Genomic DNA, 11,177 nt, shown 5'->3' with positions numbered 1-11,177 from the left:
ACGCACACTTGGTTCGATCGCGATCGGAAAGCCCCGGAAGGCCTCCCCCACCGGTGGAAGGATGAATCATTTTCCCTCGTACGAAGCGAGCGAGCGGAGAAAACAATGTTGTTGGAGTAGTTCCGGCATGGCTGGCGCACGCTCGCTCGTTGAAGGTTGCGGCAGAGAGACCTTTCGGTAGGAGGTTTCCGGATAATTTGGACGGCTTCAGGGCCGCCAGCCATTAAAATGTGCTTGCTGCGATGCTCTCAATTGCTGAAGTACTCCAATCGGATCTTATGATGTGTGTGTATGTGTGCATCATCCATACAGCGGACAACTGGCCACTTGGGGCTCCGAGCTCAACAGAAACTTTGTTTGTCAAGCAGTTTTTATAGGCTCTCGACAATTCTGATGTAGACATACTGTTGAGCAACAGGTTTAATAAATTATATTAGCAACTCTATTATGAATAGTGCTGTAAGTTTTTGAGAACATGCGCAAACGCTCGATTGTTCAATTGCAAACCTTCTTCACTTAATTAATCATTATAGAAAGTCATTGGGGGCGGTCCCGTGGTACAATTTTTGGGCAGAGATCTATATTATTTATTTGGTTAGAAATGGCTTTAAAGCATTCGTTATATTCGTGCAGTGAACTAAAACCTCTTCTGTTACTTTCTCTGAAAGTTCGGACAGCCAATTCTGAGTGACGATGTCCTCCTTGGACCAACTTGAACGACTAGCTGACAACCGGGTTTGTGTGCTGTTTCTCTTTTTTCTCATGTTTGTTTACCGTGACATCGGGGGAGCCTACTAGAACCCAGACACACCTTTAATTGATTCTGGTACATCATAACACTCGTGGAAAATAAAAAATATGCGGCATGATCCCAGTCGAAGAAATTCATGACGGATGTCGGATGTCTGTGGACTTTTCAAATTCTACTAAAATTCCTACGCTGGACAGGTACTGCCGATTATAGTTTGGTGACCAGCAGAATCAGTTACTTTATCGGAACTGGAACTGTGTCGGGTCTATACCCGAACCAGGTGCAAGTTTTCGTTACAAATCCGGAGTTCCTACGCTACATCCTACGTTGAATTTCTATAATATTTCTTACGATAACTCCAACTCTATTACCGGCATAGGTTCATGATCGGTGTCAGGACCGGTATAGGTTCAAGATCGGTGCCATGACAGGTATGGATTCAAGATCAGTACACAGGACCGGTATGAACTAGGTATCAACTCCTGGGCCGATATGGGTTCTGTAGTACATCAAGGACTTGTATGGGTTCAGTGTCTATTCCAGGACCAGTATGGACTCAATAATGATTGCAGGATTAGAATTGGTTAGGACCGGCATGAGGTCATGATCAATTGGTCATGAACCAGAATTGGTAATGTATCGGTTTCAGGTTTTGGTTTTAAGTCTCTTAAGCGGCCTCTTCAATACTCATTTGAATTGGGTTTCGAGAATTGGGGAAATTGAATTGGGTTCAATACACTTGAAATTCCTTGCGCAGACCACGCAGAGGTGACCATGTCTGGAATTGTGTTGCGCAAAAAAAAAATCATTGCGCCAGTTATCGTTAACGACCTTTATTTTTGAATTCAAAAGAAACAATTGTCCACCAGGGGGTAGAGTTGTTGGACATCCCATGGGAGCAATGCTAATTAGATCTTCCCCAAAACAAAACATCTGCAATGTGTGCAGTATTACCGTTACCTTTCCACGTTATGCGGTACACGAAAAACACAACATAAACAAAACTGGGAAAAGGCACAAACCTGTGTGGTCTACAGCGCTGACGTTTGTCCTGTTTGATGCGTTTGATGCGATGCGCTTTTTCCGCTCCCTATCCGCCTGTTACGCACTTTCCGCGCATGTGCCTGGCTGTTGGGAGGAAAATTCGCTCTCCCATCCACACACACACACACACACACGCTTCGCGTACACCCCAACATTTGATTGTGTGTGTGTGTGTGTGTGTGTGTTTGCCATGTTGCAAACCATTCGCTGGCAATCAACCATTTCCTGCTGGTGCGTGAGCTGTTCCTTAGTGCCAAAGGTGGTCCAAACGGGAGGGTCCCTTCGAAAGATTTATCGCTTGCTTGCGCGTCCCAGAGCAGATAGTGACGCTTGCGGGCACCGTGGAAAGGTGAGTGTTCTGCATCCTTTACCAAGCCATCTGTTGTTACCTTAGGCTTAGAGCGTCTGCATCTCAGCGCAAGGGAGAGAGAACGAATGAGCAAAAAAAAAGCATCAAAAAAGAAAGAAAACTTATCAAACCACTACTATCAACGCACAAACATACACACGAGCCCGAGGTTTTGGCACGTTGGCGCGTCCTGCCCTGGTGAAACGTAAATAAATCCCACAAGTGTCGCTCCGGACGGCGCTGTCAAAACGGTGCTGCCTGGACCGTTGTGTATTGCGTCGGAGAAGGTGTTGCTGGTGTTTTGGAACGGGCAGGGAGGAGTAAGACGCGATTCTGCAACCCCGTGTCGTGTATGTGCAGAGTGCTTGATACCTTGGTACGTGTCGTGTAGAGTCCCCAAACAGGGAGCAGTTTTTTCTTCTCTCCCCCGTGGCCGTGCTCCTGACCTGGGTGCCCCCCTAACCTAGGTGGAGGAGGGTAATGATACCAATAGATCTTTGGATGTTCGTGTTGCATACGCGGTAGTGTAGAATACGGCAGGATGTCCTAACAAAAACCAACCTCTAATATCCCACACCATATGGTGGTGTGTTTGGTGCAGCTGGAATTAGAGCAATCAAGGCAACGGAAGACTCACCGAGAGGCCTCAGGACATAAAATTGCAAAACCAGTGCAGGAGTTTGGGAGTTTCGCGATATTAGTTTTGTTAATGTGAAACAGAGGAATATGGTATACGGTAAGGCACGAAATTCCAGAGTTCGGTAGGAACCTGGAACCTACGGACTTCTAGACTCCGCCCCCCCCCCCCCCCACCAAAAAAAAGTAACACAAGCAGAACAAAGACAGGAAGCTAGGGACCAGGGAGCCGTTCTTGCAAAACGTTGAAAAATGTGGTAGGGCAGTGGAAGGGGAGCGAAGGGTGGTGTCGGAATGCAACAAATATCAAGCTTCGCATATGCATTGTCGGCAGAGTCGATTTGTGCGCATATACGCGTCCACCGCGCGCGCGTTATTGTGTGTGTGTGTGTATGTGTTTGTGGTTTGCGAATATGGTAGACGCGAGAAATTGCAACGTACCAACAGTTCTAGCAGGTAGAGGAGACGGCAAGTAGACCAGATGTCCAGGTGGTGACATCTCTTGGACGAATCTTCCGGAATATCTGGCCTTGGGACGGTTGTCGGGGAATCAAAAAGGTCTCCAGCTTTTTGAGCTGGTGGTCACGCGATTTGTTGTTCAGAGCATTGTGTTCCATTGTGTCTGTGACTCTGTGTGTGTGTGTATGTGTATGAATGCAAGTTATGGAAGATCTGAGCATTGCAACAGAATCAGCAGAACTGCAGAAGTACGAAGGACAGCGTTGAGTCCAGTTGCGACTATACTTTTAGGTCCAGCTCGAAATATTTCGGCTAGGCGGAGGGTGGCACGGCTTATTCCCTGAACTTATTCCCTGAATTTGCGCAGACATACAGAGCTAGTGGTGAGACGGAGGAGGTAAGAGGTGTGAGAAGGCCTGTGTATGCAGTTTGCATCTACCAGAGAGACTCCCAGCCACCCAGTGCCATGAACAAATAGGCAGAGTTCTTTGTTTTCCCCGTATGGACGCGCGTCGCACCAAGTGTATGTGTGTGTATGTATCTCATGCTCTCTCTCTCTCTTTCTCTCTCTCTCTCTCTCTCTCTTTCTTTCGTTTTTCACCTTTAGCTTATCGCTGAAGCAGCAGCTGCAACAACATCGGATCAGTTGGATGAACTTGTGAGTGCATTGTGTGTGTGTGTGTGGCTGTGTTAATTAGCGAGACGTTTTGCGCACGGTGTTTGGACTAAACAATGCCTGGCAAGGTGAAGCACTACTGAGGATTAGCAAAAGACCAGACCAGACGACACAGCAGCTTGGATGGATGGTGTAACAACGCCCGGCGTTGCTATCTGCTGGTGGAGGTGGTCGTATACCACCGAGCGAGCAAGCGTGTTGCTCGTCACTGAACAGTACTGAGGGGTTTTTTTGTTGTTTTTGTGGAAAGAAGACTGCCGAATAGCCGAAAGTGTTCCTAACATGACGGCACACGAATCGTACGGCTTCATCGGGACGTGGGAGGTAAGGGAGCCCCAGGCCGGCTGACACACGGCTTAAAACTTCTACCGATGCCGCTTCGTTTCGTTTCAGATTGTGGAGTCCCACCTGGAAGGCACTACGGAGAAGCTTGGACTAGAAGGGTATGTGTGCGTACGCTCATAACACGACCAGGACATTCACCTTCTCTTCTTCTGCCCCTTCTCCTGTTTCACCCAGCATCAAGTTCCGGCTGGACGAGATGGGGGACATCATCTGGTACAACGATCTGATCAACACGAACGGCGGCGCACGGGACGGTCCGCTCGGGAGTCCGCGGCTCAGCAGCCTGAACGGGGCGAGCTTCTGCCCGATCAACGACTCGGCCGCCGTCCTGTTCAGCTGCGAAACGTTCGAGGTGGTGGAGCTATCGTCGAACGGGCCGGGCCTCATCTTTGGCGCGTACACCGGGCACAGCATCGAGTTCCGCACCAACCACTACAACCCGGGCGAGCAGATGTCGCTGCGGTGCGACTGCTGGTGCGAGCTGCACTGTCAGCGCGTCAAGGAGGACCAGTCGGTCGGGCAGGAGGAACCGTTCACGCTCATCTCCGTGCTGGACGATGGCAACTTCTGTGATGTGACTCTCAAGAGTTGTGATAATGCAATCGTACGTATCGCTTGGGAGGGCGTTGGAGGCTGAACAGGGGCTTACTAGGGCCACTTGGGGTGCCTGGGGCTTACATGGAGTAGTTGTTTCTTACTAGTAGGGGCATTTGGGACTTACTTAGGGTACTTGTAACTTATTTGGAGCAGTTGGCACTTATTAAGGGCACTTGGGGTTTACTAGGAGCACTTGGGTCTTACTTGGGGCATACTTGGAGCTTACTCGGGGCTCACTCGGGTCTTACTTGGGGCATTTGGGGTTTCCATGGAGTAGTTGGAGCTTACTAGGGGCACCTGGGGGTTACTTGGGTCACCTGGAGGTTACTTGAGATACTTGGGGCTTGCTTGGTGCTCTTGGGGATTACTTTGGGCTTACTTCGATCTTCTTTGGGGTAACTTGGGTCTTACTTGCAGCTTACTTGGGACTTACTTGGAGCTTCCTTGGAGCACTTGGGGCTTACTTAGCGACATTTGGGACTTGATTAGGAGACTTGGAGCTCACTTGGAGCAGTTCGGGCTTACTAGGGGCCTTTTGGGTTTACTTGGGGCTTATTTGGAGCTTACTAGGAGCTTACTAGTGGCACTTGGGGTACTTCAGGATCATGGTCTGGTTCTCTGCCTTTCGTCACCAGTACAATGTGCACTCGCCGATCCTGCGCCTGAACGGGTTCGACTGCAGCAGCATGACGGCGGCCTCCACCTACCAGCATCTGGCGAGCCGGTTCGAGTGTGCCGAGGCGCAGGCCCAGCAGCAGCAGGTCGTCTCCGCTGCCACCAGCACCACCGCCGCCCATCCGCCGCTGATGAAGGTTTCCTCGGTGCCGTGCGCCCGTGCCGTGCGCGCCTCCAGCACCACCACCGGTCCCAGCTACGGTCGCGGCTCACCCGCCATGATGTGCAGCGTGAGTGCGAGCGCCACACCTTCCCTACACCCGGCCGCTCCACTCCTAAATCCCAACTTCCTACTCCCACCAGCCTCGCTCGACTCGTACAGCCTCTCCCCCAAGCTGGTGGCGGCACACATATCCAACTCGTTCAACTGTCTAATGCCGACGGACGGTGCCGCCGGTTCCATCTTTCTCGACGTGCCAAAGCGGGCGGCCCACAGCCACCATCACCATCACCATCACCACCATCACCACCAGACGGCGTCGTCCTGCTCCGACTCGAACCTGCACCTGGACCGGAACGTGTTCTTCTTCCCGGACGCGGTACCGGCCGGCACCTGCCGGGTGAAGTTTAAGCCACCGTCGTCGCCGTTCCGCGCCCGCAGCCCGTCCCCGTTCCCGGTGGCAACGCTCGATACGCCACCGTCCTCGCCGCTCACGCCCCTCTCGGTGCTGAACAACATCCCGGCGAAGATGCTGGCCACCATCCTGCACTGGCTGTACTGCGAGTGTCTGCCCGAGCAGCTGGACGAGGACACCTGCATCCAGCTGATCAACATGTGCGAAAGCACCACGCCGCTGAGCCGGATGAGCGAACCGTGCAAGAATTATCTGCGCAACATCCAGCTGAAAAAGTGTAAGTAGGGCCTGAACTGGTACTGTACTGTGATTGCATTGCCTCCCCCTTTTGTTTTTTCTCGCGCAAAACAGTTGTGATCGACATCATCAACGACCTGCACGACAGCCTGAACAACATGATCCAGATGGTCAACCCGAGCACGATCTCGCACAGCCCGTGCGTCCTTTGCCAGGTGTTCAAGGAGGGCGTGAAGGAGTGTCTAACCGGTAAGCCGCACATGCGTAAGCCACCAAATGCTACCTTGATCGGACTCGCTAACGTCTCTACTCCTACACCAATCGCACAGCGTTCGTGAAGCTGCTCCAGTTCTGCAACATCTTCACCAAGGACGCGACCACCTTCACCCGGCAGCAGCGGCACGAAATCATCAAGTACGTGCGCACCCGCATGCCGATCTATCTGTCGCAGGTGCACCAGCTGCTGCAGAACGTGCACCTGGTGCTCGGCAGCCTCTCGCCGGACGATCGGAACGATCTCGTCTCCTACCTGGTGCCGGAAATTACGGCCGCTCTCGAGGTGCTGACGGCGGCCGTGTCCGAGATCAAACGTTCACTCGAAGCCGTCTGCAAGGATCTGAAGAGCAGCCAGCAGGAGCAGCAGCAGCAGCAGAAGCTGCACGAGAGCACCGTACATGCGGGGAGCACCCAGCAGCAGCAGCAGCAGCAGCCCGCCCGAAGCAGCACGACCGGCAACAGCCGGGCCGGCGAACGGACCCACCTTAATCGGAGCCACCACGCACGGAGCAGTAGCAGCAGCAGCAGTGGTGGCGGCGGCGGCGGTACCAGCAGTACGTCCGTACCGTCCCGGCTCGGCCACAGCCCGTCCGAGTCCGATCTGAAGTTCTTCCTGTACATGTACGAGGTGAAAAAGATGCGTGATATTTACGGGCGCGTGACGAACGCGCTCGAGGTGCTGCTGCACAAGAAGGGCACGTTCAACGAGATGAACCTGCTGCACCAGCACCAGACGGTCCGGCGCAACCTGGAGCAGCTGGCGCTGGAGGTGCCGGCCGCGATCGGCCAGCTCGAGGAGCTGTGCGACACGATCGACGAGAAGATTGGCTGGAAGGAGTTTAAGTTTTGCTTCAAGTTTCTCACCAGCCAGGTGGTAAGGCGCTCGCTCATCGGGAACGTGTTTGCCACTCTGCTAATCTGTCTGTGTTCGGCTCTCATTGCAGAACGGCATCGTGTCGAAGCTGCTGGAGCACAAGGCCGCCCTGAACGACGCAATGTTTTACGTAGGTGTAGTGGTGTGCCGACCCAAATCCTGCCCGCTTTAACGAATGCCCCATTGTGGTGCGTGTGTGCCCCATCTTCTCTGTTCGCAGATCTCGACGCTGGTGCAGAAGGAACAGTTCACCTGTGCGCTGGTCGAGCTCGGCCTGCTGGACAAGCGGAGCGTCGAGCCGGCCCTGCTGCACGAGTGTGCCGCCCGGCGCAGTGCGGTACGGTCGAGCGGGCAGCGGCAGCTCGAGTACGCCACCGTCAAGATGAACCTGGTGCAGAACCTGTGCGAGTCGCCGACCGCGTCCCACAGCAGCCTGTCGAAGAATGCGCTCAAGCTGCTGCACTCGGGCCAGCTGGCGGACATGGAGTTTGAGGTGATCGTGCCGCACCCGGAGCAGCCGGGCAGCGAGGGCAGCGGTATCGTCGCGCTCGGGCCGCCGACCTGCTGCGCCGATCTCAGCCCGGACGAGGCGTTACTGCTGAACGGGGGCGGCAGCAAGGGTGCCAGCATCGAAGCACCCGGCAGCAGCGGCAGCAGCAGCAGCAACAGCAGCAGCAACAGCACCACCACCACCACCAGCAGCAGCAAGGGCGGCCGGGGCACCCAATCGCACTGCTTCAAGGCGCACCGCGTGATAGTGGCGGCCCGGTGCGAGTGGTTCAAGAAGGCGCTGCTGTCCGGCATGCAGGAGGACATCAATCGGTGGGTGTTTGCGACATGCGATTCTACCACTACTATTATTGTATCCAACCCTGTCTCCTTTCTGCAGCAAGATTATCATCTACGACACCTCGCCGGTGATCTTCCGCCGGCTGCTGCTGTACCTGTACGGGGCGCCGGTCGACCGGTCCGTCGGGGTCGACCAGCTCTGCGAGCTGATGCTGCTCGCCGACCGCTACTCGGTCGACAATCTGAAGGCGATCTGCGAGCAAACGCTCGTGTCCTCGATCGACGGCGACTCCGTCATCTGTCTGTACGGCATCTCGGACCGGTTCAATGCGACCGCGCTCAAGGCCCGCTGCCTGTCCTACCTGTCGCAGCACACCGAGCTGACGCAGCTGGACATCTTCCAGGAGCTGCCGGTCTATCTGCAGGTAGGTTGCACGCCACACTCCTGCAAGGTTGGAAAAAAAAAACCAAAATGCTTACCCACTGCCTCTGTGTACTCTGCCATCCAGAACGAGGTGCAGGAGCTGATACGGTGGTGCGGGCGGGCCCCGGAACCGTGGTGCGATCGGGAGCGATCCCGCTCCGATCGGGGCTCCGGCCACAGCCTGAAGAGCCCGTCGAAGGCGGCGAAATCGTCACGGTCGCGCAAAACGTCACCCTCCTTCATGTGACCGTGATGACGCCCGCCCCTACACCGCTACTCGTTGAACGCTGTGACTGTTGATCATCTGCCCGCAGGGCCAGGTGTTTGATGGGTTATATACATATATTCTAGTGAACACAACACAACAACACAAACAAGCAAGCAAGCAAAAAAAAAGAAAAACTCCGCAGTGATCAAAAAAAAAAAAAAAAAGGCGATAACAAATCCCCAAAACACACAACACATTCATACATGTAGTGTATACTTCAAGGGGACTTCACCTGTACGAGCGGCTCTAGCTGGGCTCACTCTATAGGGGAGGAGGGGGGGGGGGGGGGAGGGCTGTAGGTAGTGATTTAAAAATTAGAACCAAAACCCTTTAGGACCTGCAGGCACCTGGGGATTGAGCGTGAGGACTGACACGGACGTGATAGCTTCAGTACGGCTTGCGGATGGGTCCGTAAGGTGCTTTGGAGACTGTTTGGAGACTTTGCGGGAGCACTCACGACGTGCCGAAGGAGCACGTGCCGCTGTGAAGGAACTCTTTCTGGAAGGATCGTTTTCGGCATGATCGATACCGCTTACACTGCAAATCGTTTCGTTTAACTGGTGCTAAATGGATTACGCAACCTGCTAGCAGTCAAATGCAGATATGTATAGGTGCGTGTGTGTGTGTGTGTGTGTGTGTGTGTGTGTAAGTGTGATTGTGCGTGTATAATGTGGGGTACGGTACGGCAAGTAAGCAAGGGAGGGAAAGAAGGAAATGAAGACGCAGTGCACTACCGTTCGATTGCTCGATGGATTGGTTTTTCATTGCTGCCATTGTACATCTTTCGGTCATTTTTTAACCTTTTTTCTCCATTCTCGCTGTATGATTGCAGATAATTGTTACTTACCGACAGTCAGAGACTCTCCTCTCTCCCTCACAGAAAGAGTTAGCAAGAAGTTGGAAGCATTTTGTTTAGCGTATTGCCTACTTTAGGGCGGCTGATGTTCATTGCGCCTGAAAGTATGCACACTCCGGTACAGTAAAGTGATCCCATTGCCGATGGTCAGTACACCGGTAGTAGTTCAGGTCGGAAGGTCGGAACTGAACTGAAGCCCTGCAGTGTCTCGGAGCTGCTCTAGCTCGGACAAACTGCAATGCAATGGTCTTGCGGTGCGCGGTGCTATATAACAGTAGTTTTGATCAGTTTAATGTTCCCGGCCCCATCCCCCCCCTCCAATTACAGGGTGGGCGCGAGTGGAGTGTAAGAGTGTGTGTGAGTGTGCGCGTGTATGTGTGTATGTTGCCTGTTTAATACAGTTTCCTCTAGCTGTCTTGTTCGAATGTCTAACGTATAAAATCAAACAAACAAACAAAAACCCCGTATTGGGCTGCCGTCTCCTATACCCAGTGTGTGTCCTGGCGGTTTTGTGTGTGTTTTTATTTAAAGTTTTTTTTTACTACAGATGCGATGCGGTTTATTCTCCTCATTAAACTGAATACGAGTGGCTCAATGATGTAATAATGATGGCCGCTAATTGCGGCCCTCGGGAGCGTAAGGAATGTGTGGTACGGCGATGGCTGCAAGTAAGGAATCAACAACTCACGAATGATCGAGCTAGCAGAATCAAAAAATTTGTCGTGTGGTATTTTGGGGGAAAAAGAACCAAGGCGAAAAAAAGAAACAAAACAGTTTTATTGTTCAGTTCTATTGGTTGTATCATTCTACTCTTCTGCCCATTTAAACAGCAAATGAAATAAACTAACAATTCACTCCGTTTTCAATGGTCATTCATAGTACTTCATCCCTTCGGCGGTGGAGCAAGTCCAAGTCATCGAAAAAGCAATGGACGTTTTAGTGTACTGCTGCTGCAGCGACTGTTTATCCAACAGATATTACTTCCCTCGCGTAGAATCCAACTCAACAACACACCGTGCAACACACTGCCCCGCACAGTCCATATCTTGGACGTAAACACCAACACATGAACCGTGGGCGGTAGGGACGGCGCATGTGCCGTCTGCCCGTCGCTATAAACATCACAAATAGTTCGTATTCCGTTACCATAGCTACAAAACGTGCAGTGCTACAAGGCATCCTTCCATTCATCCCTCCCTCCCGGAGGTGATGTAAGTACGTCAATAAATCGCCGTGGCTATGTATCTAGGTGGTGGTGGTGCTGCTGCTACTGTAGGAAAGGATTATGGTGCAGTTGCATTCGGTCGGCGTGTGTGAACGTGCGCTTCCGAAACTGTCTGACAGAT

General features: G+C 52.7%; 1 protein-coding gene across 3 annotated transcripts; it reads left to right on the top strand.

Moving 5' to 3' along the window:
- The first annotated feature begins 1,580 nt into the window (after positions 1–1,580).
- Positions 1,581–10,692, top strand: LOC120960183 (uncharacterized). 3 transcript variants are annotated; one of them, XM_049609564.1, is made up of 11 exons: positions 1,581–2,144; positions 3,847–4,239; positions 4,309–4,358; positions 4,435–4,864; positions 5,493–6,384; positions 6,459–6,593; positions 6,674–7,494; positions 7,565–7,624; positions 7,715–8,316; positions 8,384–8,708; positions 8,793–10,692. In XM_049609564.1, exons 2-11 carry the CDS (start codon positions 4,198–4,200, stop codon positions 8,952–8,954), a joined length of 3,519 nt encoding a protein of 1,172 aa, XP_049465521.1. In that variant the 5' UTR covers positions 1,581–2,144; positions 3,847–4,197; the 3' UTR covers positions 8,955–10,692. The 3 variants fall into 3 exon arrangements, with proteins under 3 accessions (XP_049465521.1, XP_049465522.1, XP_049465524.1); XM_049609565.1 differs by lacking the exon at positions 1,581–2,144 and adding an exon at positions 2,193–2,520; XM_049609567.1 differs by lacking the exon at positions 1,581–2,144 and adding an exon at positions 2,528–2,621.
- The last annotated feature ends 485 nt before the right edge of the window (positions 10,693–11,177 follow it).

The sequence above is a fragment of the Anopheles coluzzii genome, chromosome X, assembly GCF_943734685.1.
Source record: "Anopheles coluzzii chromosome X, AcolN3, whole genome shotgun sequence".
Classification (NCBI taxonomy): Eukaryota; Metazoa; Arthropoda; class Insecta; order Diptera; family Culicidae; genus Anopheles; species Anopheles coluzzii.
This window is presented reverse-complemented; position numbering and strand designations above follow the sequence as displayed.